Below are 25,568 nucleotides of genomic sequence, written 5' to 3'. Positions count from 1 at the left end.
TTTATTTGGACAAATTTTATGGTGTCCAAACCCGCACTGCTACGGTTTTACTTGAGCTGAACCCGCGGGTCAGAGCCCAATTTGACACCTCTAGTTTGAAAGAAAAAATCTTGATATATCTCATCGAATTCTTGTGAGGCATTCAGCTTTAATTTTCTTACTCTGGCAAAGTAAAGTGACGTATTAAATATATAGATTTTTCTAGGGCTATTGATTAAAGAAAAGATTTCATATATACGGTAAAAACTTGTAAATATGAATAAATAAGAGATATACAGAAACATTTCGATTTAGATATATAGATTTTTAAGAAACATTTCGATTTCATATATACGGTTTATCTTTAAGAAACATTTCGATTTAGATATATAGATTTTTCTAGGGTTATTAAATAAAGAAAATGTTTTATATACACGGTAAAAACTTGTAAATATGAATAAATAAGAGATTTCAGTTTATTTTTAAATTTGTTGTTCAATGACAATGAGTAGAATTGAGAAGCGATTTGGACCAAGATTTTGTAGGATAAACTAGCTTTTGCATTTCGATATTTAAAAACGAATTACAAGAACAAAAACAAAAACAAAGAAAAGACAAATATTTGAATAAAAACTAAGTTGAAATAGATAAATGTAGAGCTAGATTCTGGTTTCCTTATTCCTTGCTCTTGTCTTCGTTTTTGCTAAACATCACAACTGTTTCATCAAAAGTACAGCAAAGCAATAAATACTCTTCATGCTAAATTCACCCAAGCTGTAGAGCATAGAGCACTATTAATTTTGAAAGTTAAGGAACCCAAAGAATAAATTAGGGAACCGTGATTAGGTTATACAAACGACTTCTACGACCGTAGGTAATTATTTAACAGAGTAAAGGAAACAGCAATGTTTAGTAAATAAAGTCTTTGTCTGCCACAAAACTTATGAAATCTTAACTAATTCTTCTATCTTTATGACTTAATAGTCAATAGCCTGAGATCGTGACAAGATCCCGATTTGGTATTGTTAATAACTTTATATATTTGTATCGTTTAAAGTCGGTTTTTTTATTGGTTAGTCAAATATAGCAATGCAAATAGTAGAAACCATATATATGAATCAATATAATCAATAATTTCAAGTTAAGAAAAAGAAAAAGAAAACATATTTTGTGAACACGAATAACCTTCAAAGTACCATCGATTGTTCGGGATTAATTTTTGTAGTGAACCTCTTGTCCACATGGTATCTTTGAATTGCATTCATCTGACCATTGTTGTCGGAGGGACGCTTTTGAATCCAAATCCGTTTTCTTCACAGTGATCCAAGAGAAAAGCAGTCAAATATCAACATTATTGAATGTTTGAATCGAATTCAATTTGCATTTTGGAGTCTAAAATGATTTTTTAGCAAAAACGATATTTATGGTCAAATCACATAGGCGATCTTATAAACCATAGATCACAAATGCTGACTGAGAACTTGTGAGTGTGATGATAAATATGGTGAATTGCGACATACCAAGAATTGATTGTTCTACACTTCTACTCAATATTTAGTGGAGTTGTATTTAATTTGGTTTACGCTTTGAAATAATACATTTTAGTGATCAGTTGCTACATGTGTCATCAGAACCAGTTTTGAGATTTAAAAAAGCAAGAAAAACGATCAAATGTGCAACAATTGGTCATAGTTTATTAAACCTTATATATAAACCAATCAATCTGTGAAAAATTGACCTTCCAACTTTATAAACTCAAAAACTTCAAACAAATGTTTGATGAGCTTGTATCCAAAACAATAAATCAATAAAATCATATAATCAATAAAATCATATAATTATATAATCAAACAAAATCATTGAAATCTATAACATAATAAGAAAATAGAAAAACAAAAAAACATAACACAATATACATAAGTACAAAAAATTACAACACTGAAAACATGTAGCTAAGGAAAAATTATAGATAGGATCAGATCCATGATATTTATGCATATCTTCCCAAATTTCATGCATAGGTAACACCGTGGTATGTCAATGATGCACATTGTAAGCTTATCACTTATCCAATAATGTTTTATGTTTTAAATATCATATCTTACAAAATTACAACGTTCTTGTTTTTTTAATTAGGAACAACAAAGTTCTCTTAAGTCACGCATTGCATTAGTCTTTTTTAGCTAAAAATGTATACAAAGTAATGTAGTTTTTAAAATATATAAAATTGATTGCATATGTAAAAAAAGTAGTTTTCATATTTCTCTACTGAGATACCAATCAAATAATGAAATAACAGTTGATTTTAAAAATCATATAATAATTAAGCACTGATTTTCAAAATGAGTCCACATTTCTAACAATCACTTGTAAAGTCACGTGGGAATGGGATATCTGTTGAAGGTAAATGACTAAATGTAAATAGTGGGAGGTTAGAGAATCTGCATGCGCATTGGAAATAATTGTAACCACCCAAGTCACTTCTCTAAAGTACAAATTTTAGTTATGGTGCATCATTACATTCATAATTATAACAAAAAGTCTTTAATTATTGTTAAGTTTTTCATACTATTATTTAATTGAAACTTTCAAACTCGATGGACGTAATAGTCAAAGTCTCTATTTAAAAGAAACTCGTGCGTCCTGCCAATTGACAATATTACTAATATTGTACTCGACCAATAGCATTCGACCGTGATTTTCAATAGCATTAGTATTGAAATTAATGTGAGACAGTTATTATGAATTCAACACGACATTGTGCATTCAATAGATCATTCACCTTTTTCCTAATTTTCTTTCTTATAATTCCGTTGATCTGACGACATTTCCTCGCTCCGGCTTTATGAATTTCTTTCTAGATGTTGTGTGCCAATCAATCTATATCCTTTTCTTTTTAATATCAACGTAGTTATGTTTATGAAAAATTTTACTTGTAAATGGACCATAAGTAAGGTTCAAAAAAAAAGGATCATAAGCTAAAATAAAACCTTTTGTCCAAAAAATGGTCGCACAGGTGAATTGATTCATAATGCAATATCCCAATGTATTCTTAGAACTTGATATTTAACAATTTAACATTGATCACATATTCACATGATTGTAGCTATGTTAATATAGTTTTATAATTTCAGCTAGGTATTTCCAACTGTATAAAACTGAAGAGATATTTAGCATATCTTGAATGATTTTTTATATTAAAAAAGGTTATTGAAATATATAAATCGATCTAATACTAATAAAAATGATTTCCCGTGATCCGTGGACCGTGGTGGCTCATGACCTTATTATATAACAAAACTGTAATTGAGTTAAGACACCTTCCCTTCTCATGGGAACACGATAAGTCAAAATATCTCATTTGATTTTTTCATACAAATTCAATGTATGTCCGAAATGTTTAATCTGATGACAAATTAAAAAAAAAACTTTCGAGTAAATTAGCAACAATAGAAAACAAATGATTATAAACACCCTCCAATATATATTAGATTATACAGCCATAATATGTTTCCGCCCGAATGCCACTCTACATTCAATAATATCCTCGCTTTTTCCATTGTATAAATCCGATTTGTCTTGTCACCACCAGCATATGTTTTCAACTTTTTGGCACAATCACAAATGGAGCTAACATAAAATAAAATATTGATGTATATGTGACCAGATTTACCATCATATATACGAATATACTGAAGCACGGATATAATGAAAAAGTATGTATTCTAATGGATTGGTGCAAATGAAAATCTTTCTAAGATTTAGTGCTAAATTCAATTTACTAAATTTAGTGAAAATTCAAATTGTGAACTGTAAAGAAACTTCTTTTGGCAGATATACATATTGATGAAATTTCAAATTCATCATAAGGATGAAAAGTTATTTACAAACAATGAAAGAATATGATTGATAGCAAAAGTCTGGGAGATTAAAAACATAGCACAAATGTCTTTTACAGGAAATAGAGCCTAATGGTCACTGACCAGAACTCTCGATCAGCTTAACGGTTTGATGTCAGTTTTGGTCGCACTTTAAACTACCTCCGAAAGAAACTCTCGAACTTACGTGTACCTTGGTGATGAAAATAAACAATTTGGCTGCCGATTGTCTTCTTAATAAGTTAAGTGGAGATTCGGAGCCATTTTGGCATTATGTATTTCATTCTCATAATTAGAAATTAGTTACTGTACATGTTAGGATGGACAAGACCGTAATAAAGAGGAGCAAAATCTTTGGAAACCTCGATATGATGAGTTCCGAACGGTAGTTATGCAGGCATCTAGACATTTTAACTTGAAAATGGGAATGATTCTTGTACTGTATACAAATATAAACTAAATAAAGTGCGTCCATATTTCCGGTTGGTAGTTGAAGACTTAAAGAGGCCTTCATTAATTCTATCAAGTGACATTTTTCAAAAAAAAAAAATTGGAAAGAAAACACTTTTCAATTACGCTTAAATGGTATTTTAATTTATTATAAAGTTCGCATGACCTTAGTTTTTTTGTTTTTGGATCCAATATTTGAGTGATTCAATTGATAGGAGTTAGAATGATATTCGAGATCGGATTTGTTGTGTATTAGAAAAATGGAGTATCCAAAGTTATAGAGTTTATAACCAGATATCAGAACATTCGGATCTTAATTCACTTTTATGCATAAGTATAAAAAATACGTATAATATTCGCCAAAAAATGTAATAATTTATATTATTATGTAACAAAAACGTGATATATGTTGAGAATGTCTTTGATACATATGCTCTAAAATATTTAGGAATTTTTTTACCAAAATATTTAGGATTTTTTTTGAAAACTTTTTTTGGTTAAAGAAAACTATTTTGAAAACCGTTATATAACATTTCATCACTTTTAGATGGATTAAGATAGATTCAGAATTTCAGATATTTAAAAGTTGAACACCCGACATTACTATATGCGAGGCATTAAATGTCACAGAAAATAAAAGACTATAAAGTCTAATACAGTATTTGGTTTCAAATCTCCATCTACCTATGTCACATAAAATAAGAACTATAGTCTAATATTTGGCTTCAGATCTCCATCTACCTATGTTATGCGGTTTTAAAAACAATATTTTGAGACTAGCAACTGAAGAATCAATATTTTTAGAAACCAAAATTTTAATGACAAAAGTTTTTTTTTTCTTTTGTCTGAATTTTTTTTCAGTTATAAAATACAAAGGCAAAATCATAGGTGGGATACAGTTTTAATTCACAATTCCGACAAAACAATAATATATCCCCGAAAATAAAGTTCGTGAAAAACAAATTTTCTGCGAAGACAAAGACCTAGAAAAGAAAAATAAATATACGAAAAGTTTGCTAGAACCGCTAATGAAACAAAGATACTAAACCAAACAGCTGAACCAAAATTCACCTAAGAAACTTGATTGAAATCACCAGAGCTGAACCAGAAATATATGAAAGTCTAGAAAAATCAACACCGAAGATTATCCTAAACTGGATCTCCAAAGCACAGTATCACCGACAGAATGACAAAAAAATTCCAAAGACTAAAATATAAGTAAATTTCTATTATCTACGTATTAACTCATAACTTGTAAGAATGTTGATACTTTAAGAAAACAGTTAGTTCCTATCCAATAATTCAAAACTCGTATTCCGGGGCAAAAGTGATAATGTGATATCTCTCGAAAGTATGGATAAATGACACATTAATGATACGACGATCACATTAACCACATGACGTGGGAAAAGGAAATGAATTTCTTTTTTCAGCTTAAGGATAAGATGGATTTATCCACATGAAGTAGTTCGACCCCAAAAAAAAAAAAAAAACCACATGATGTAGAGAAATGTATCCTATGATTTTATAAATATTTTTTAAAGTTACTTTAAAAAAATTGCAATTATTTCAAAAATTATATTTATTAAAATTTATACTTACACAAAATTTACATAAATACTAACATATTCCTGAACTCATAGAATACCCAATTAATTAATATACGAGACAGTATTATATTAAACATATATTTTGAACTAGTAAATAAAATATTTGTTTTGGTAAAAAATCTCTATATATTTTCCAAAAGCTTGTTTGGCGGACATTGTATTGTGTATGTAATTAAAACACAGATATATGCTTCCTTTGTCCAAAAAAAAGAGAGATATGTTAAGTTCTTTTCTCTTAATAAGGCAAAATAATAGTCAAAATTATATCATGTGAAATAGTTTCTAAACTATATCACCGTGTTTTAAATAATAAGATAGTCAAAATTAAAATCGTCAAAGAAGTCCAATCTCTCTCTCACTTTCTCTCTCTCTCGATTTGCCAATAAATTGGAGATGATCGCCACCAAACTCTTTCACAAGTCATAACAGTCCTTCAAAGATTGATCTTTTTTGTTTTCGAAAAAGAGAAAATTCAGTTATGGCGGAGATCTCGGGAAATGGCCATGGCGACGCCAGAGAAGGATCAGTAGTGGTGAATCTCAAGGAAGAAGACAAACATCAACAACAAGTAGAAGCTATTCATAACCCAAAACCCTTGAAGAAACAAGACTCTCTCCTCTCAATCTCTGTCCCTTTCTTACAAAAGGTTTTCACTTCTGTAACTCTCCATCTCCCAAAAAAGAAACACCTTTCATCTCGGGAAAAACATTTAAAACCGATCTAGAAAATTCGTCTCAACAGAATCCATAAATCTCTTTGCTTTTTTTTTTCCGAATTGAAAAAAAAACAAAACTCCGTTTTGCATTGCTCTGTTTCATGTTGACCATGGAGATCCTCATCTCACCCAATTAATTCCTTTATTTCAATACCCAATCACATGAAATCTCTTTGGTATTTTCACTCTGTTCAATGAAAATTACTCTGTTTTAATTTTTTACTAAATTTGCTCTGTTTTCAGTTGATGGCGGAGATTCTGGGAACGTACTTTTTGATATTCGCCGGTTGTGCATCGGTGGCCGTGAACACACAACACGACAAAGTCGTGACACTTCCGGGGATCGCCGCCGTTTGGGGACTCACCGTCATGGTTCTTGTTTACTCTCTCGGTCACATCTCCGGCGCACATTTTAATCCGGCCGTCACAATCGCCTTTGCCTCTTGCCGCCGTTTCCCTCTCAAACAGGTCGATACATACACATATATGAGTTATAATGATCGATCAATTCTTGTTTTTTTTTTTGTGTGAGTTTGATGAACAAACTAATGAACATTGATGTCTTGTGTTTTGATAGGTCCAGTTTAGCTGTCGTTAGTTTGTATTGCACGAAACTTTAGGTTATCAAAAGATTACTTTATTCAAAGTTTTTCTAACCAAGAAAAGTTTAAATTTTTAGTTAGAGAATCATAACATTGTTTTCAAAAGGAAAAATTAACAATGTGTTTATATATTGAGTTTTATATCTTTCGAAATTCAACTCTTTTAAAAAAAAAAGTGTGTCCGACAAATTCTTTTAATTTTTTTCCCCTAATTTTTATACATACATAAACTCAATTAAAACTGTATATAGAAACGTCACAATCTTCACCTCATCAAGGGAATCTTCCAAATTTGGCACACGTTTATTGCGACATTAAATTTACTCAAATCTTTATTTACATATTTTCATTAATATATTTTAGGTTCCGGCGTACGTCATATCACAATTGATAGGATCGACGCTTGCGGCAGCGACTTTGCGGCTGTTGTTTGGACTTGATAATGACGTTTGCAGTGGAAAACACGATGTGTTCGTCGGAACATTACCGTCGGGATCGGATTTGCAATCGTTTGTGATCGAGTTTATCATCACTTTCTACCTAATGTTCATCATTTCCGGCGTCGCCACCGATAATAGAGCGGTTAGTATCTCAAAATCTTCTTATATATATGTTGCACGGAAACTATATATATAGTCAAATTTGATGGCTATTTTAAGCATGCTCGTTTTGAGTTGACTTTAGCTAATATGATTTCCCTCTCATATACATAGTTTCGAACAATCTAGTCACTGAAATAATGTACTTTTTAAGGTTGCTTTTATAGATGGATTACATACACTACTTTATATTTTCCTCTTTGGTTCTGTTTGAATTTCTAGAAGGAAAACATTTTTTTTAATTAAAAGCTTATATTATGCGTGAGCAAAGTCAAATTCTCTTTTTATTTCGTTTTTATATTTATCAATGTTTTTACAACTCTCTCAGTAATTACATATGCTTTCTTTGGTCTTTGAGAAACTTAACATTGGGATCAAATGTTGTAATAACCAGATCGGAGAACTTGCCGGAATAGCAGTAGGATCAACGGTGTTACTTAACGTGATAATTGCCGGGTAATTTTATCACTTATAACAACATTTTTATTTATGAATTATATCATTTTCTTTCTCGACTAAAACTTAAAAAGTAATATATATATATGTTTTTTTTTATCAGACCGGTATCAGGAGCGTCGATGAATCCAGGAAGAAGTTTAGGACCTGCAATGGTTTATAATTGCTACAAAGGAATTTGGATTTACATAGTATCTCCAATTCTTGGTGCGATTGCGGGTGCATGGGTTTATAACACGGTTAGATATACCGATAAACCGTTGCGAGAGATAACCAAAAGCGGTTCGTTTTTGAAAACCGTGCGAAACAATAGCTCTCGTTAAGAAAACAAATTCATGGCTATGTTAAATTAGTCATCGGAGGTTTATAAGTTGTATCAATTAGAAGTAATGGGAGTATTTTGGTATTAAGGTCCTTTCTTCAAAATGGGAACATGTATGGTATAATGTAACGAAATGTATAATTTAATATATAACAACTTTGACCAGACCTTACGTATATCGGTATATGGCTGTAGTAGTTGTTACTAGATTGAACTCTTTTCACCTTTTAATGCGAGAGATTCTATCCTCATATTAACTGTTTCGATACTTTAAAATAGAGAATGAATTCAATTTTGGAAACCGACAAAAAACAAATCGAGAGTTTATTATATATGTGGAACTCGTCAAAAAGAAGCACTAAATACGGAATCGCAAACATTGCCAAGTGTGCATTACTTTGTCCAGAGCTTAAAACTCGGCCACGTGTAACTTTGTCCGGAAAACGACAAACTTAACATCAGTATTATCTGCCACGTCAGAAATCTCCGATGACGTGTGACATCCAAATCATAGACGTCAAATTTTCCTCATGCAACATCACCCCTCTCTTATTACACCATTATAAACACACACACACACACACAAAAACCAAACTAAAGCATAAGAAAGAAGAAAAAAGGCTTTTTTTTTTAAAGTAGATCGTTTAACGATGGCGTCAAGTGATAAGGTTCCGGTGGCGTGTCCGGCAAGTAACGGAGAAGGTAAGGAGCCAATGGGAGATCCAACGAAGACTACTACGGCGATGCTAGAGAAAGGAACGGCTATGATGCAGTCTATGAAACCGATCAAGCAAATGAGCCTCCACGTGTGTTCATTCGCTTGCTATAGCCACGATCCTGGCCGTCAGATCGAGGTTCATATCTACGGCCACCGTGTAAACCAAGACTTCCTCCAATGTGCCGTCTACGATTCCAATTCCTCTAAGGCTCATCTCATCGGTATATATACTTTGAAACTAGATTGTTTGTCTAGAGTTATTGATTATTTGTTTACGTTTGCTTTCTTTTGTATTTTCTTTTTTGATATATGAATTTACAACCTTTAAAAAATTTAAGAAAAAAACTATTCAACCATTTTAAGCAAAATGTATTTGTTAGTTGAACATTACTCTTTGCCATTTGGCGTTTAATGTTGCACTTATTATATTTCTATGAGAATTTTGAAAAAGTTTGATATTTCAAAAATATTAGTTTTTGTAACACAAATTGAATTCGCATTCAAAACAATGGAAATCACCTTATTACAATTTTGTTGGATTCTCTTTTGCAAGATTCGGTTCATATAGAAATATTTGACGATTTTTTAAAAAAGAAATTGAATCTTTTAAATTGATGTTTTTTTTTTTATTGAATGCACCATTTTATAGACGTTAATTAATAGATGCCTGTGACATATTTACGTGCGTATATATAGACATTGATTATGCGTACAAATGTGTTGTAGCGTTGATTATGGAACTTTTTGTTAGAGCTCAATGCTCATGATGACTTATATGAAAGTGTATGTTATTGTATTACTCTAGGGATTGAGTATATAGTGTCGGAGAAGTTATTCGAAAGTCTCTCACCGGAGGAACAAAAGCTTTGGCACTCGCATGACTATGAGGTTCGTGATTTTCCGATACATTTTCAAAATATTTATTACTTGCCGAAGAGAATCGAAAATAATCGGAATTTCATATGTTGTTTGTAGATACAAATGGCTCTTCTAGTCACTCCAAGGGTCCCGGAGCTCGTTGCGAAGCCGGAGCTTCAAAATCTTGCCAAATCCTATGGAAAATTTTGGTGTACATGGCAGATAGATCGCGGTAATTAATTAGTCTAGCTAGTTAAATACTGGTACGTAAAAACCAAATATATTTTGATATAGGATATGAGTTTCAATTAGGGTTTTTTTGTTGTTTTCAGGGGATAGATTACCACTAGGTGTACCGTCATTAATGGTGTCGCCACAAGACGTGAATCTCGGGAGGATAAAACCGGAGCTGGTGAAAAAGAGAGATGAAGAACATGGAATCTCGACGGAATCGTTGAAGCCGTCACGAGAAGGGATTTGTGGACCGGAGAAAAAGAATCTGATTGCTGATTATTGGGTCCGGTTTAGGAAAGGCTTTGCGCTTGATGTCGTTGAGACAGATATGAAGAGAACAGCTCCCTTCCCGTGACTTTTTTTTGGTTGTTGTTGTTATTTTACATCATAAATTCTTAAGCTTATAGACTATAGTATAGACGTATATAGGTTAATATCATAATGTCGTAAGAAGAAGATCCAGAGGCATACGTTTTTTTATTGTTCTTATAGGTCTGTAACGAACTATGCAACATCACAAATACGAATTTATAAGTATCACAATAGTAGGTCTATAATGTTATACTGATTATGAAAATTTGAATTACATATTGATCGAGGGGAGAAATGTATCTTAATCCATTTTGATGCAAAAATGTATTGTAAGAGAAACATAAGTTCCTAATTATACAACTATTAATTAGCCGGAAAATTAATGATTATACGTAAATAAACTATGGTTTAAAATTCGACAATTAATTCACTCAATTTTTTCATCTCGTAAATTTGGGATTATATAGAAGAAATATATCATAATACTAGTTGTCTTTTCATTAAAAAAAAACTGATTAAAATAGGTGAATAGTGATCAACTTTTTTGGTTTATTTTCTGTGTGTGCGTGTTGATTCGATAGAAAAGAACCGTATAGGAATAAATAGGTGGTAACTTATGGGCTTTGTATAAGCCCACTAGTAGTATTCAGATTTCTGAAAGGCCTTAGATTTTTATACCAATCAAATCATACAACTGTTTCTTTTCATCGTTTCTTTTTCCGGGATCAAAATAACGTTTGCGTCTGGATTCTAATCAACCGATTCATGGAGGAGGAGAAGAAGGAAGTATATTCGGTGTGGGCGTTACCGGATGAGGATACGGAGCCGCGATTCAGAAAGCTAATGGAAGCTCTGAGATCCGAATTCATTGGTCCAAGATTCGATCCTCACGTCACCGTCGTCGGAGCAACAAAACTGACGGCAGACGAAGCGAAGAAGATGTTCGAAGCAGCTTGCAACGGTCTCAAGGCTTACTCCGCCACCGTTGATCGCGTCGCCACCGGAACTTTCTTCTATCAGTGCGTTTTCTTGCTTCTCCGTTCGACACCAGATGTAAGAAAATTTTCAGGGCTTTTTTCTTTTCAAGATTCGACATTTCTGAGAAAGCTGTTGAACAAATCCTAATTAAGTTATTGGGTCCTCACTGAAATTCTGGTCAGAGATGATTAATATTACATTTCAAAATCTTGGGTTTAGTTTCTGGATGAAAGTTAATGTTTTTGGAGCAAAGCTTTAACAGTTGTTTTGGAATTCAATGTTTGTTCTGTTTATTACATTACAGGTAATGAAAGTTGGTGAACACTGTAAAAATCATTTCAAGTGCTCCACTACCACACGTAAGCTCTTTTGAAATTTAAAACTGGTTTCTGTAAGTTAAAGTTTTTTTTTTTTTTTGAACTGATCTGTAAGTTAAAGCTTTAAGATCATGTATCCTCAAGTCTAATGTTAATTTTTGGGAGTTCTTAGGTTAGGTCCATGAACAAGGTTTCTTTGTGTAAATCAACCGGTTAGGTACAAAAACCGGTTACCCAAAACCGAAGTCGAATGTATATATGTACGTACACTGTTATAGGATCTAAAGGTTATTGCTTTTGGGAAGCCTCCTTGACAGTAATCTTGAGAATAAGCTCTCAGATTCAGCCTTAATATTCTTCGTGGCTTTTTTTAGTCTCATGTCAAAAAACGTTTCTTTGTGTACGAATTTTTGTAGCTTACATGCCGCATTTGAGCCTGCTTTACGCCGAGTTAACAGAAGAAGAGAAGAAGAAAGCACAGGAGAAAGCTTACTCACTCGATGGCCTAAGTTTCCGGTTAAACCGACTAGCTCTCTGCAAAACCGACACCGAAGACAAGACTCTTGAGTCATGGGAGAAAGTGGTTGTATGCAATCTCGATCCTTAGTGTCTGTAATATAAGGTATCAATAAACTCGCTTTAGAACAATGTATAATACTGTCTCTAAGAATGAATAATCTTACAATAATCTGCGACACTTTACGACCAAACTTTCAAACAGATTCACATTACGATCGCAATTTTAACGAAAAGAAACGACTCACAAGCGTTTTGTGAAAGCAAAGTCTTTTTCTAATGTTTCATATATAATATTGGGGTCAAAAGGCCAAAGCTTCGTTTGGTTAACCCAAAAGCCATTTAGGTTAAGCTCTTGAGGCAGTGATTATATATATATACCAATCATATAACATAACTTTTAAGTTTTTTGGGATCAAAATAGCGTTTTGCGTCTGGATTTTCTAGTCAACTGATTCATGGAAGAGGAGAAGAAGGAAGTATATTCAGTGTGGGCATTGCCTGATGAGGAAACGGAGCCTCGATTCAGAAAGCTAATGGAAGCTCTGAGATCCGAATTCACTGGTCCAAGATTTGATCCTCACGTCACCGTCGCCGTAGCCGCGAATCTGACGTTAGAGGAAGCCAAGAAGATGTTCGAAGCGGCTTGCGACGGTCTGAAAGCTTACACCGCCACCGTGGATCGCGTCGCTACCGGAACTTTCTTCTATCAATGCGTTTTCTTGCTTCTTCGATCCACTCCGGAGGTAAGAAGATCCAAGGCTTTTCCTTTCAAGATTTGACCTTACTTAGAGAAATCAAGAGTGTCGATTTGTCATTTGAGGAGAATATATTGTGTTTCAACATATCCTGATCCAGATATTAGATCCTGACTTTAAGATTAAAGCCAGAGATGATTAAGATTACATAACAAAGATCTTGGGTTTGGTTTTTGGAATCTAAAGTATAACTGTGATTTATTGCACAGGTAATGGAAGCTGGTGAACACTGTAAGAACCATTTCCATTGCTCCACCACCACACGTAAGCTCTTTTGACTTAAAGAACTGGTTTCTGTTAATCAAAGCTTTTTAGGTGAAAGATGTATTAGTACTCTGAGCTCTAAGATCAAGTCTTTGAACTTGAAACTGTTGGGGAAAATGTTGTACAACATTAGCTTGAAAAGTATATATTTAGAAACCATATCGGGCTTGGTTAGGTACGAAACCGGATGTATGGTGCACTGTTATAGGGTCTAAAGTTTGTTGCTTTTGGAAAGCCTTGATAGTGATTTGGAGGATAATCTCTCACTTTCGTTCTTTCTAGTTTCTACTCTCATGTCGAAGAATTTGTCGGTTCTTTGTGGTCTCATGTTGAAGAACATTTCTTTGTCTATGAATTATCACAGCTTACATGCCGCATTTGAGCCTGCTTTACGCCGAGTTAACAGAAGAAGAGAAGAAGAAAGCGCAGGAGAAAGCTTACACGCTCGATGACACCGTAGATGGCCTGAGTTTCCGGTTAAACCGACTCGTTCTCTGCAGGACCGATACCGAAGACAAAACTCTTGAGTCATGGGAGCAAGTGGCTGTATGCAATCTCAATCCTTAAAGAAAGACAATAGTTTGGTTTATGAATCTGTAATAAAAGGTCTCAATGAACTCGCTTTAGAGACCAATGTGTATTTGTCTCTAATATCGAATTATCTTGCAATACTCCTCACGGCACACTGCACCAAACTTTCTAAAAAATTTACATGACTTGCATTTTTAAATAATTTTTTTTTTGTGGAAAAATCTTTGTTTTTTTAGTCTTTCATAATAATTTTATAACATTTGGATCAAAACTCAAAAGACCAAAGCTTCGTTCGATTAATCTAAAAGGTATTTAGGTGGAACTGGTTATGCAATAATTATTAAAAGGTATTTAGGTAGTGCTGGTTTTTTTTCTTCTTTTTTTGGTCGAAGGTGGTGCTGGTTATGCAATGATTATTAAAGGTATATGCAAGCTGGTTATACAATGATTTTTCTTTTGTTTTGTTGAGGCCACGACGTAAAATGTTGTTAACGCACATTATGTCTTGTAATAGTGAATCGTGGTTAGTGATGGACCATTTGGTTTCTATTCGGTTTATCGGTTTTTGATTTTATAGAAATTGAAACCAAAATAATATAAACCGGTTTCAGTTTGTAATTCGGTTTGATATAACAATAATCGGTTGCAGTTTCATTTTTGTAGTTACAAAAAATATAAACCGGTTTATAAAATTTCCCTTATATAAAGTCTCATCGTTTAGGCGAGCCATGTTGAAAAAGAAGGAGAATGACGGAAGAAAACGCAACGCCACTGCAACCGCCGCAAACGCAAGAGGATGCGGATGAGGAGAAGAAGGACATGTATGCGGTTTGGGCGGTACCGGAAGACGACGTGGAGGAACGGCTTCAAAGGTTAATGGAAGGGCTAAGGTCTGAGTTCGGTGGTCCACCGTTTGATCCTCACTTAACACTCGTCGGGCCGCAAAAACTTACGGCCAGCGAGGCTAAACAAATGTTCAAGTCGGCGTGTGAAGGTTTTAAGGCGTATCCGGCCACCGTTGACCAAGTCTCCGCCGGTACTTCTTACTTTCAGTGTGTCTACGTGGCTCTCCGACACACCGTAGAGGTAAAATGTCGCTGCAAGATAATTACATTCAGCTTCAAATTATCATGAGCTCTAACAAAAATAAATTGATAGAGACAAATCATACTAATCGATACTTCTTTTAAGTGCAATTGTGCAAAGCTATTACAAATTTACAAACATTGTTGTGTTATGGTTTTTTGGGTTTAATATTAATGTTTTGTGTTATGTTAACAGGTTATGAATGCTGCGGGACATTTTATGGCTCACTTCAAACCCTTCACCGGGAAATGTATGATTAATCTCTAATCAATAGGATTTCAGTCTTTATTCGAAGTAATTTTACTGATAATATTGTAAATAACGCTAAAAATCATATTACTACCAGAAACGTGTTTTTTTTTCTCTTCTCTTCTTCTGTGTACGTGTGTATGACATGTTGGAATGTTGCAGTGTACGTGCCACATATGAGCATACTCTATGGCGATCTAACAGAGGAAGAGAAGAAGAAAGCGTTAGAGAAAGCTTACACGCTTGATTCGAGTCTCGACGGATTGAATTTTCGGATAAATCGAGTTGCATTATGGATAACCGATGCAGATGTTGGATCTTGGGTGAAAATTGACGAACATAATTTAATTACTTAAATTGACTATAGGAAGAAAAAAAATGTTGATGGTTTGGGTCTATCGCCGATCTTCCTATTGTTCTTGTTCGGTTTATGTCGGTTATAAAATTCGTTTAGTGTGGTATGATGTTTCATGGTTCGGTCGACATTTATGATCGTTTGATCAACATGTGTGTTTGCTTCTGTTTTTCGTTGTTGTTACTTGTTAGCTTCTGATTTTGTGATAAGATAATGACAATGTGAAATTTGTTAATTCTATATTAATATGAGCAGAATATATGTATCTTGTGGGAATATCCCTTTTGTTTCTAGTCTAGTGGTTTGATCTATATCTTGAAGGGTGAATAGTCAAGGATTTGAGTTATTGGATTGTTATCAGAATGATAATAAGATGATTTAAAAATCATAATTCAAAACACGTAATAAGGAACCAATTGGGACTGTAGTTGACATTTGTTACTAAATTACTTATAAATTTCGGAATTGTGAACTACATTACAAATTTTTATACTTAGCCGAATGAGGAAGATACATCTATAATAACAAACTGCATTCCAAATTTTTATACTTGACAAGATGTAATATTTTATTGACACTATCTAATAGGCTTTGGAACTACCACGTGACGTTTATTTGTGTGAAGTGCATGTACCCGATTTGAATTAATTAGATGCTATGAAATCTATATGTTAATTTAAGCAGATATGTATAACTTATAAGTATCTAGTGAGAATATACTTTTTTCATAACTCTTTAACTTATTCTAAAATGAGCTTTAAAAAATATGTTTACAGAAATACGACCCCATTTGGAATTATTTGTCACTAATTACTTAAATATTTGCATTAAAGTTAAGGAATAAGAATTATTAAAAAGTATCAACAAGAATTAGACAAGTTGTCATCAGTCGAGAAAAAAATGATTATCTGTATGCATATGTCTTAAAATAAGAATGTCAGGATCTTGACCTTGCATATTAAATCCACCAAAGTCTAAGAATTATTTTTATATACGAAAATATAGTTAGTTAAGCACAGACGTTGACAAATATAAAGAATATAAAATTACTAAAGATGCTAAAACCATACAAATTCACATGTTATGTTGTGAAAGTTGAATAGTAGTAACTTAACGAGTTTTTTCTTTATAAAATGATACTGAAAAAATAGAGGATGAGGATGAAGATGTCAATCTTTACCTATTCAATGTATACATCAATTTGATCAGATCACATATTTAGCATGAAACCTTATCCAATAAGTTGTTTTCCTTGGACAACTAAAGCGGCTATTATCAAAAGAAAAACAAATAGACAACTAAAGTAGCCTGCAAATTAAAACAAGTGGAAAATATAGTAAACATTTTGTAAAATAAAATGGAAATAGAACTGATGTATTTCTTATCATTTTGAGTTTTGAAGTCTTTGTCCCCAAGTACTGACTTTTTAACTCAACAAAAACCAGGTTGGTTACAGAAGAGAAAAGCGTCGGCGCCACTAAAAACGCGGTCGTTTAATACGAATCGAATCTTACACGTGCGGAATGATCCACACCGTTATTATTCATCTAACGCTGTTTATCTCAACGGCTCAGATCTGAAGTCTTTCATTTCGTCAACGCATTCTTACCGTGGCGCCAGACATGACGTCTCCGTCTCACGTGATTTGAAGCACGTGACACATACGCGCTCAACAGAAGCTGGTTCTCTCCTATTTCTTCTCCGATGACTTTTTTTTTTTTTTTTTAACAGACCAGCTTTCTCTTCTCCATTACGGCATCACCCACCTATAAAATTCGCCACTGGGTTTTTTGTTTCTCTCTCTCAATTGCTCTGAAATTCCTAAAAGATACACTTTTTGATTCTTCGTATTCTTATTTGATTCCCTTGTTCAGTTTCTTCACAGATTGTGCGAATCGGGTTTAATCAGGGTTTTAGGGTTTGCCTTATCTCGATATCTGCGTAGAATTTTGTCAAAGGGCATTGATTTGCCTTTTTAAAGCTTTGATTTTTCGTTGACCTTCCCAGATTTTCGGATACAGTCAGGGTTTTAGGATCGAATTAGTTTCGTGGGTTTTTTTTTGGTGGGGGGATGGAAGAGGAATACCAAACGCCGCGGTTTACGATTGGTCGGCAATCGTCGATGGCGCCGGAGAAGAATCCGGAGCCGTCGATTCACTCGGAAGAAGAGGTGTTGGAGGATGGAGAAGAGATCCCAGGTGGTGTAAGACTTATGTATTTGTGTAATGAAGGTGAGATTGAAGGGATTAAGGAGCTTCTTGACTCCGGGATCGATGCTAATTACAGAGACATTGATGATCGGACTGCTCTCCACGTGGCGGCTTGCCAGGGATTGAAAGATGTCGTCGAGCTTCTTCTTGATCGGAAAGCCGAGGTTGATCCTAAAGATCGCTGGGGAAGCACTGTAAGAAGAAACAAAGCCACAAACTTTTTTTTCTTTCATTTTTCTGTTGATTGAATCTCTGTTTAGTTGCGTTATGATGGATAGATAGATGATGATGATGTTTTGTAGTAATCTAATACATTTTAGAAAACAGCCTCTTGCAGATGCGATATTCTACAAGAACGTTGATGTAATCAAGATTCTTGAGATACATGGAGCTAAGCTTCCGGTAAGAATCTATCTGAAAATGATTAATGTGGTCTGTTTTCAGCCATTCTTCATTGTTGCTGACACATTTGTATGTTTCAGATTGCTCCAATGCACGTGAATACTGCTCGTGAAGTCCCTGAATATGAAATCAATCCTAATGAGCTTGATTTCACTCAAAGCAAAGAGATATCAAAGGTGAAAAACATGTCCATGTCTTTAATAAATCTCTTATCGATGTGTTCAATGCATTTCCATCTAATGGTATGAAGCTTCTTGTTTCAGGGAACTTACTGTATGGCAATGTGGCGTGGCATTCAAGTTGCGGTGAAGAAGCTCGATGATAAAGTTTTGAGCGATGAAGATCAAGTGTAAGTAAAATATATCTTGTTGAGGGTAATAAGGTCTTAGATTCCAATTTCTTACCATGATCGTGTTGTGTATGTGCGCGCAGGAGGAAATTCCACGATGAGCTTGCATTGCTCCAAAGGCTTAGGCATCCAAACATTGTTCAGTTTCTTGGTGCTGTAACCCAAAGTAATCCAATGATGATTGTTACTGAATATTTGCCCAGGGTATGATGACTTTCTCTGATAGATTTGAAAATCTTGTTTTTTCTCTTTAGCTTCTTGAAACCAAAATCTCATTTGATATATTCTTCAGGGGGATTTGCGTGAATTGCTCAAAAGGAAAGGACAACTGAAACCAGCTACTGCTGTTAGATACGCACTTGATATTGCAAGGTATGCGATTTAAAGCTATATGCGTCTTCTTCTTACCTTATAAATGTTCTTATTAGATTCGCTTGTAATTCTTACCCGTTCGAATATCTTTTAGGGGAATGAGCTATCTTCATGAGATCAAAGGAGATCCTATAATCCACCGCGATCTTGAACCTTCGTGAGTCCATATAAGCTGTTTTTCCCCCTCTTGTATGTGTAACCCTGAACTAGCTCTTTTTATTCTCTGACAATTGTACAATTAATATTTGCAGAAACATATTGCGGGATGATTCAGGGCATCTGAAAGTTGCAGACTTTGGAGTAAGCAAGCTTGTTACAGTTAAAGAAGACAAGCCTTTCACATGTCCTGACACTTCTCGTAAGTGTTTCTTTCGCACCCGTCTAGATTATAAACTTGGGAGCGTTAATTCTTTATCTGTTTGGTCAAGAGTCTTGATTACTGGATATGTTATGATGAAAAAATAATTTCGTTGTTATTGACATCATAGGTCGATATATTGCTCCTGAGGTTTTCACTAGCGAAGAATACGACACAAAAGCTGATGTTTTTTCGTTTGCGTTGATCGTTCAAGAGGTAAGTAAAAAAAAAAAAACTTTTTTCTTTCCAGTTTGCTCTTTCTTTGTTCATGTCTTTGACTCCTTTCAGTTTTTGGATTATTTAGATGATCGAAGGACGAATACCCTTTGCTGAAAAGGAAGACAATGAAGCTTCAGATGCTTATGCTCGCAAAGATCGACCATTGTTCAAAGCTCCATCAAAGCATTACCCTCATGGACTTAAAACGTGAGTCTTATTTTCTCTACAACATCAAACTGAAAAGGACAGTTTTGCATCATTGATTGATTTAGTTCATGTCATTAACTGGTTGGGCTCTTTCTTGGATCCCATAGGTTGATAGAAGAATGTTGGCTAGATAAACCCTCCAAGCGACCGACTTTCAGTGAGATCATCAAACGGCTTGAGTCCATTCTTCACCACATGGGTCACAAGCGACAATGGAGGGTCTGTCTCTTTCTCTCTCTTTTGCACAAATCATATAGTATGATGTTTTTTGGCTGCTATATTATGTTTTATTTGTCTCTCTTACCTGTTTCTTCTTCCGCATGTTTTTTTTTTTCTCAGATGAGGCCATTGACATGCTTTCAGAATTTCGAGCACAAGAAGAAACGTAATTGGGATTTGGGCAGCCATGACGGCTCATCATCCGGTTCACATTTGTAATTCTTGAACTGGTTGAAAAAAAAAACGATTCTTTTGAATTCCTTCCGGTTGAGTTTGGTCTTATTCCTAAACAACCGAAATTTACTTTGTAATTGTAATTTTGCTCTACACTGAAGAAACTCTTCGTGTGGACAAAAGCTGCGATTTATTGTAGTATAAAAATTGTTGTAAGATGTATGATTTTAACCTCAACATATATTTGCTGTTGTAATCTAAAACTGGTGTAGAAGTTATGATTCAGCTTCAATGTATGGTCCCGTATCAAAATGTAAGAAAGTCATTTAAAAAATAATATAGTAATAAGTTTATCATGATCAAAGAATAACAAATATTAAGAAAATCAGGGGGGGGGGATTATGATGTTAGAAATTTTGTTTATAATTCAATTTCAAATTCTGAAATTTTGGTTATGTTTCCTTGATTGGAGCACTTTGAAACTTTATGTTGCTTCAAAATCAGTCTGGTGCTCATTTAAAAAATAAATAAATAAAATTCTTTTTCCCCCAACAATTTTCTTACAGTATATGTCTTGTTTTGTTTGCTAAGACAGATAAATAATGTATCGATCTAAGCAATTGGATAACACCACTGGTTCTTATGTGAGTGTTACTTTTCCATAGAAGTCATATTCCTAAAATGTGATTTTTTAAAAACCAAATGAAATTTTCATGTCTATCACAAAAGAATATATGCATCAAAAATGTGAAAAACGCACATAAAATTCATATACATTTCTAAGAGGGTCCCAACAACAGGTTCTTGATTTGGAAACTGTATTGAATTATTTGTAATTAAGGTCTCATGTGCCACTTTACCGTGGCCACACCAATTGCATATAGGTTATGTATAACTTCATAATGAACGAATTTGATTTAGTAAAGTTTACTCCTCGAAGGCTGGGACTAGAGCTTTTAGTATATTGATTTGTACTAGTACCTCAGATGTGTTATATAAAATCCAAGTAAAAAGAAAAATATTATTATCATCTCATTAATTATCACATATATCTGTTGTTAGTGCACGAAAGTATATATCTTCGGTTTTTTTTTTCTGTTAAGTTTTTTTAAGCAATATATTGTATTTAGTATTCGTAAGCGAGAAAGTAAAACAGTTTAAAAGTGTCGGAAGACAATCATTTTACATCATATGATAAGCACAATCCATACCTATTTTGTCAGCTGATTAACTAAATTCACAGTTTAGTTTAATTTGTTTAACAAAATAATTAACCCTTAATTTGAAAACTAAATGAGAAAGAGCTTATATACGAATACATAAACTATCATTTGTCTTGTGGATCTCTGCATGTGGTTAATTTTGGTAACGATTTCTCATCAGTCCAACTCATTTATGACACTGGAAGAATATGTGGGAGCAAGTTTCATCAGTAGCTGTTTAACAGAGTAAGATTCTCGGATCAATCCACAGACCAATTAATCCTTCTTAATTAGGACAAAAAAATTGGGAAAAAAACAGCCAGCTAAAAAATCCATGTTAGGGACCTCTCAAAAACTAGTCTGCTTTTAAGTAACTAATGGCCAATGATTCTTCATAACGCATAATATATTTTCGCAGCCTCTAATATTATTGCTAGTCCACCATTCATAATCATAGGTATCAACTGAGTCTGAAAGGAACAACGAAAACATATGGATTTGGATGCTCACTTTGGGATTTTGATCTAGCAGGAGGTTTACTCTAGATTCCATTGTACAAGTCTTAAGGTATGCATTCAAACTGTTCATTATTAATTTATTATTTAAATGACAAGGAAGAAACAATTAGGGAACAAAAACATATATGCATTTCAGTGATCCTTTCTCCAATACAAAATTTATGGCCTCCTTTGTATCTTGTTTTGACATTTATTGTATGTTGTTGATATGTAATCATTAATAACTGATAATTTATATAGTAGCTAGTTCACATCATATATGTCATTGTGAGCTTAGTGTATATTTTCTATGTGAATACGTTTATCGATTTAAATACTGAAAATAGTATTGCGGATTTCATTTTGATAATTGTTGTGAATAATGGAATATAATGGAATCACATTCAACGTAAAAATGTGAATAAATGATATATCATTCATCACTTTAAAAAAAAAAAAACATTTGATAGTGAACCTCCAGCCACTCAAAGCAAAATATGTTTTGGAGGTTTAGAGTTGGAACACTGCGATGGGAGATTACTATAATTAACCCTACTATTATCCCATAACCTAGAGAGAGTGGCTTTGGCTCGGAAATTTTCGGATAATTAAAAAAAAAACTTAATATATGGTTACTGTAATTAACTTAATTATTTATACATTAAAATAATTCAACGACTTACAGAATTAAAAAAGAAACTCAATAGTGATCAAAATATGGTGGAAAGCAACCCTCTATTGTGGTCCATATCATTGAAGATACGAGAAGATATTGTGGTTTTTAAAACCCACTCCGACAGTCCGACCATGAAAGCTTGACCCAAAGCAATTGAGTTGTTAACTTTTATAAATGACCTAATCAATGTCTATGTAAAGGAAATCCAAATTTGTTTTAACTAATTTTGTAATTTTATTAATGAATATACTTACATATATTGGTCAATTCACATGCTAGAGAAATATTGATAATGTTTAATTAACTAATTTCTTACTAACTACTAAGTCTAACTCTTACTAATTAAATACATTACAGATCGAAGGTACCTTATTTTCCCACAACCTGTGTTTTATTAAGACTATATTGTACCAAAAGGTGTTTATTGTAAATAAAATTTGATCTAAAAATACAAAAACCGACTGAATAAAATGAAATCTCCAGAGATAAAGACCCAAACAAAAAAAATACAAGTCCTAAAAATAGAAAATATGAATCCAAACGAAGGAAGCAATATACGAAACTATACTAGAAAACCAATGGATTAACAACTAATAGCAGGATAAATTAAACTGATTAAACGATTCTCCTCCATGATATTTTTCAAAAAGGTATCATATTAAGTTGGACTAAATTTTCTAATTACAAAATAAATAAATAAAAGTAAAAAAGAAACTAAAGCACCTTGCAAGTGGGTGTATATAGTTATTTTCACATAAATATGAATATGCGATGTATAATGTAGGTTTCTCATATCTCTATCACATTACCCTAAATGGGTTCATAAAGATGGAGATCAAAGACTACACATCACATGCTATTCTCCCTCTTCTTTTGGCATAACCTTACTCCATTTATACATTTTGCTCCTCAATTATTCAAGAGTATAAAAATCTTAGATAATCGACACATTTCCTTTCCTCCACATACACAAGATTTCGCTTCTTTTATTTTTATTTTTTATACCTAGAGATCCCGACTTAAAATTAACATTAGTTTTGGAGACAGTAAACAAATTAAGGTTCATATTAATTTTTCCAACAAAGTATTTCTTTTTACTTGACTTCTTACATAGCCGAATCAAGGGAACACTAAATTAACGCAACACTTACAAAAATTTAGTATTCTTGCCATACAAGACATACATAGTGCCATAGTGGTCATATTCCTAGCAAAATCACGATGAAAGCACTTGAATTTTGGTCCGTAGACTTAAGGGATGAACCCTTAATATTGTATCATTGGTTAAACAATATTTATTTTGATAAAACAAAAAAGCTTGTTAATTTACTTACGGAATATATTTTGAAAATTTTCCATTTCTTGGAACAATATAATTCAAAACAAAAATATTAAATATGATGATATTTAATCATCTATATATAGCTAACAGAAAAAAAATCAATCAGCGGAACGAACAACTAGATTTTAACTCTGGATTTTGAGTCTTTGACTATATTCTAAAGTCGAGGACACAAAAAAATAAAAATCTCCGATTTCATAGAACACAAGACATTTTCCTTCAAATCAACAGTAAAATGGGACTTAACATTGGAGAGATGATATAGAGAAGGAGGGAAAAAAGTCAATGAAGAAAAAAAAACGTAAGTGAATGAGTGTTTTTTTTTTAATTCTAAATGGATGAGTTTGATCAAAAAAAAAAAAGAGAACAAAAAAAAACGTAAAGAGAGAGAGAGAGAGAGAGAGAGAGAGAGAGATTAAAGTAGTTGGAGATGAGAGAAAAAGTCTGGTTACCTTCTAATTGAGTCAGACGTATTACACTTAAATAACTTTCCAAATTAAGCCGTACGTCTTGTCCAGCCCCATAAAAGTACGCTTCATTTCCCTATTTCCCCTATAAAACCCTAAAACCCTATTTATCGATCTAATTATTTTTATCTTTTTGTATATATGTATATATGTCAATATCACAACAACTAAACATCATCAACTCCAAATCTCAGTAACACATAAAAAGTATGCTAATTTCCTTCACAATCTGAGTAATTTTCTATTTTGTTTTTACATTATCCTCTATTTTCCAGAAAAAGAGACAATCACATTGGTACTCACTACTGTTCAGTTTAGCCAAATAGATGATTATACAATTTTTTATATTTGTTACTCCATTTAGACACAACCAGCTCATATATGAAATCTTTCAACTAAAATATTTTATAAATCAAAATTGAAGTATATATATTTTTTTTTATTTAGCCTTGGTTGCTACTCAGAATCCAAAAGAAAATATATGTTTGAAAAATAATATTAAATATGTTTATGTTTACAACATATTTTGTTTACAAGTTATATATATACATACAACTTCCGTGTTAAGTGGAACAAATTTTCCTGCAAAATGTCAAGAAAATCTTATACATCAAATTTTCAAAAAAAAGAAAGGGAATAGAGCTGATAAATTTTCCTCTTTGAAAAGATCAAGATTTAGTAAAACACAAAGAAGAAGATCAATATTTGTTGTATCAAAAAAATAACATGTACTAAGATTTTTACCCAAAGATTTTAGTGCCTCAAAAACTTTCACACGAAAAGGAAAGACAAGTAATGGTAAGTAGAGTCTGCATCTCATGAGTGATTGCCCAACTTGAACCCTCTTTTCATTTAGACCTTTGTGAAAGACCACACAAGAACTATCCACCAATAAAACTCTCTTTTAATATTTTTCCTCCATTTTCATTTTTTTTTCAGTAGTTTCTCAATTTGGGATGTCCTTAATAAGTATTATATTTATGAAATGTCTAGATGTATGGTGGGTGTTATTTATGGTAATTAACCCTCTATTTAATAATTATATTTTTCATGTGATTTGAAAAGCTGCTATACTCATGCTTTGTAT

At 33.1% G+C, this 25,568-nt stretch overlaps 6 protein-coding genes across 6 annotated transcripts; all 6 read left to right on the top strand.

Moving 5' to 3' along the window:
• Positions 1–6,296: 6,296 nt before the first annotated feature.
• Positions 6,297–8,771, top strand: LOC18030286 (aquaporin NIP1-2). Its single transcript, XM_006413978.2, has 5 exons — positions 6,297–6,563; positions 6,876–7,100; positions 7,598–7,816; positions 8,228–8,289; positions 8,393–8,771. The coding sequence occupies exons 1-5, from the start codon at positions 6,396–6,398 to the stop codon at positions 8,610–8,612; spliced, it is 894 nt and encodes a 297-aa protein (XP_006414041.1). The 5' UTR covers positions 6,297–6,395; the 3' UTR covers positions 8,613–8,771.
• Positions 8,772–9,222: 451 nt separating this feature from the next.
• LOC18030285 (oil body-associated protein 2B) lies at positions 9,223–11,015 on the top strand. Its single transcript, XM_006413977.2, has 4 exons — positions 9,223–9,550; positions 10,135–10,217; positions 10,305–10,419; positions 10,520–11,015. Exons 1-4 carry the CDS (start codon positions 9,262–9,264, stop codon positions 10,774–10,776), a joined length of 744 nt encoding a protein of 247 aa, XP_006414040.1. The 5' UTR covers positions 9,223–9,261; the 3' UTR covers positions 10,777–11,015.
• A 430-nt stretch (positions 11,016–11,445) lies between these two features.
• Positions 11,446–12,756, top strand: LOC18030284 (cyclic phosphodiesterase). Its single transcript, XM_006413976.2, has 3 exons — positions 11,446–11,786; positions 12,016–12,070; positions 12,445–12,756. The coding sequence occupies exons 1-3, from the start codon at positions 11,499–11,501 to the stop codon at positions 12,633–12,635; spliced, it is 534 nt and encodes a 177-aa protein (XP_006414039.1). The 5' UTR covers positions 11,446–11,498; the 3' UTR covers positions 12,636–12,756.
• A 128-nt stretch (positions 12,757–12,884) lies between these two features.
• On the top strand, positions 12,885–14,282 carry LOC18030283 (cyclic phosphodiesterase). Its single transcript, XM_006413975.2, has 3 exons — positions 12,885–13,290; positions 13,512–13,566; positions 13,931–14,282. The coding sequence occupies exons 1-3, from the start codon at positions 13,003–13,005 to the stop codon at positions 14,131–14,133; spliced, it is 546 nt and encodes a 181-aa protein (XP_006414038.1). The 5' UTR covers positions 12,885–13,002; the 3' UTR covers positions 14,134–14,282.
• A 553-nt stretch (positions 14,283–14,835) lies between these two features.
• LOC18030282 (cyclic phosphodiesterase) lies at positions 14,836–15,788 on the top strand. The gene is made up of 3 exons (XM_006413974.2): positions 14,836–15,183; positions 15,379–15,433; positions 15,595–15,788. Exons 1-3 carry the CDS (start codon positions 14,845–14,847, stop codon positions 15,786–15,788), a joined length of 588 nt encoding a protein of 195 aa, XP_006414037.1. The 5' UTR covers positions 14,836–14,844.
• Positions 15,789–17,525: 1,737 nt separating this feature from the next.
• On the top strand, positions 17,526–20,554 carry LOC18030281 (integrin-linked protein kinase 1). Its single transcript, XM_006413973.2, has 12 exons — positions 17,526–18,191; positions 18,325–18,399; positions 18,480–18,575; positions 18,663–18,748; positions 18,832–18,952; positions 19,041–19,120; positions 19,215–19,277; positions 19,372–19,478; positions 19,609–19,694; positions 19,783–19,904; positions 20,012–20,123; positions 20,244–20,554. Exons 1-12 carry the CDS (start codon positions 17,859–17,861, stop codon positions 20,340–20,342), a joined length of 1,380 nt encoding a protein of 459 aa, XP_006414036.1. The 5' UTR covers positions 17,526–17,858; the 3' UTR covers positions 20,343–20,554.
• The last annotated feature ends 5,014 nt before the right edge of the window (positions 20,555–25,568 follow it).

The sequence above is a fragment of the Eutrema salsugineum genome, unplaced genomic scaffold (assembly GCF_000478725.1).
Source record: "Eutrema salsugineum unplaced genomic scaffold, Eutsalg1_0 scaffold_1, whole genome shotgun sequence".
In the NCBI taxonomy this organism is placed as follows: Eukaryota; Viridiplantae; Streptophyta; class Magnoliopsida; order Brassicales; family Brassicaceae; genus Eutrema; species Eutrema salsugineum.
The sequence above is the reverse complement of the archived record's forward strand: the minus strand, read 5'-3'. Positions and strand labels throughout refer to the sequence as shown.

What these genes read in the sequence shown, in the direction of transcription:
- LOC18030286 (XM_006413978.2), top strand. Translation starts at nt 6,396, where the DNA reads ATGGCGGAGATCTCGGGAAATGGCCATGGCGACGCCAGAGAAGGATCA. An exon ending in GCCGTTTCCCTCTCAAACAG is followed by an intron (nt 7,101 to 7,597) that starts GTCGATACATAC and finishes AATATATTTTAG; the next exon opens with GTTCCGGCGTACGTCATATC. An exon ending in TCGCCACCGATAATAGAGCG is followed by an intron (nt 7,817 to 8,227) that starts GTTAGTATCTCA and finishes TGTAATAACCAG; the next exon opens with ATCGGAGAACTTGCCGGAAT.
- LOC18030285 (XM_006413977.2), top strand. Translation starts at nt 9,262, where the DNA reads ATGGCGTCAAGTGATAAGGTTCCGGTGGCGTGTCCGGCAAGTAACGGA. An exon ending in GGCACTCGCATGACTATGAG is followed by an intron (nt 10,218 to 10,304) that starts GTTCGTGATTTT and finishes TGTTGTTTGTAG; the next exon opens with ATACAAATGGCTCTTCTAGT. An exon ending in TACATGGCAGATAGATCGCG is followed by an intron (nt 10,420 to 10,519) that starts GTAATTAATTAG and finishes TGTTGTTTTCAG; the next exon opens with GGGATAGATTACCACTAGGT.
- LOC18030284 (XM_006413976.2), top strand. Translation starts at nt 11,499, where the DNA reads ATGGAGGAGGAGAAGAAGGAAGTATATTCGGTGTGGGCGTTACCGGAT. An exon ending in TTCTCCGTTCGACACCAGAT is followed by an intron (nt 11,787 to 12,015) that starts GTAAGAAAATTT and finishes ATTACATTACAG; the next exon opens with GTAATGAAAGTTGGTGAACA. An exon ending in CAAGTGCTCCACTACCACAC is followed by an intron (nt 12,071 to 12,444) that starts GTAAGCTCTTTT and finishes GAATTTTTGTAG; the next exon opens with CTTACATGCCGCATTTGAGC.
- LOC18030283 (XM_006413975.2), top strand. Translation starts at nt 13,003, where the DNA reads ATGGAAGAGGAGAAGAAGGAAGTATATTCAGTGTGGGCATTGCCTGAT. An exon ending in TTCTTCGATCCACTCCGGAG is followed by an intron (nt 13,291 to 13,511) that starts GTAAGAAGATCC and finishes TTTATTGCACAG; the next exon opens with GTAATGGAAGCTGGTGAACA. An exon ending in CCATTGCTCCACCACCACAC is followed by an intron (nt 13,567 to 13,930) that starts GTAAGCTCTTTT and finishes GAATTATCACAG; the next exon opens with CTTACATGCCGCATTTGAGC.
- LOC18030282 (XM_006413974.2), top strand. Translation starts at nt 14,845, where the DNA reads ATGACGGAAGAAAACGCAACGCCACTGCAACCGCCGCAAACGCAAGAG. An exon ending in CTCTCCGACACACCGTAGAG is followed by an intron (nt 15,184 to 15,378) that starts GTAAAATGTCGC and finishes TTATGTTAACAG; the next exon opens with GTTATGAATGCTGCGGGACA. An exon ending in CAAACCCTTCACCGGGAAAT is followed by an intron (nt 15,434 to 15,594) that starts GTATGATTAATC and finishes GGAATGTTGCAG; the next exon opens with TGTACGTGCCACATATGAGC.
- LOC18030281 (XM_006413973.2), top strand. Translation starts at nt 17,859, where the DNA reads ATGGAAGAGGAATACCAAACGCCGCGGTTTACGATTGGTCGGCAATCG. An exon ending in TTACTGAATATTTGCCCAGG is followed by an intron (nt 18,953 to 19,040) that starts GTATGATGACTT and finishes TATATTCTTCAG; the next exon opens with GGGGATTTGCGTGAATTGCT. An exon ending in TACCCTCATGGACTTAAAAC is followed by an intron (nt 19,905 to 20,011) that starts GTGAGTCTTATT and finishes TGGATCCCATAG; the next exon opens with GTTGATAGAAGAATGTTGGC.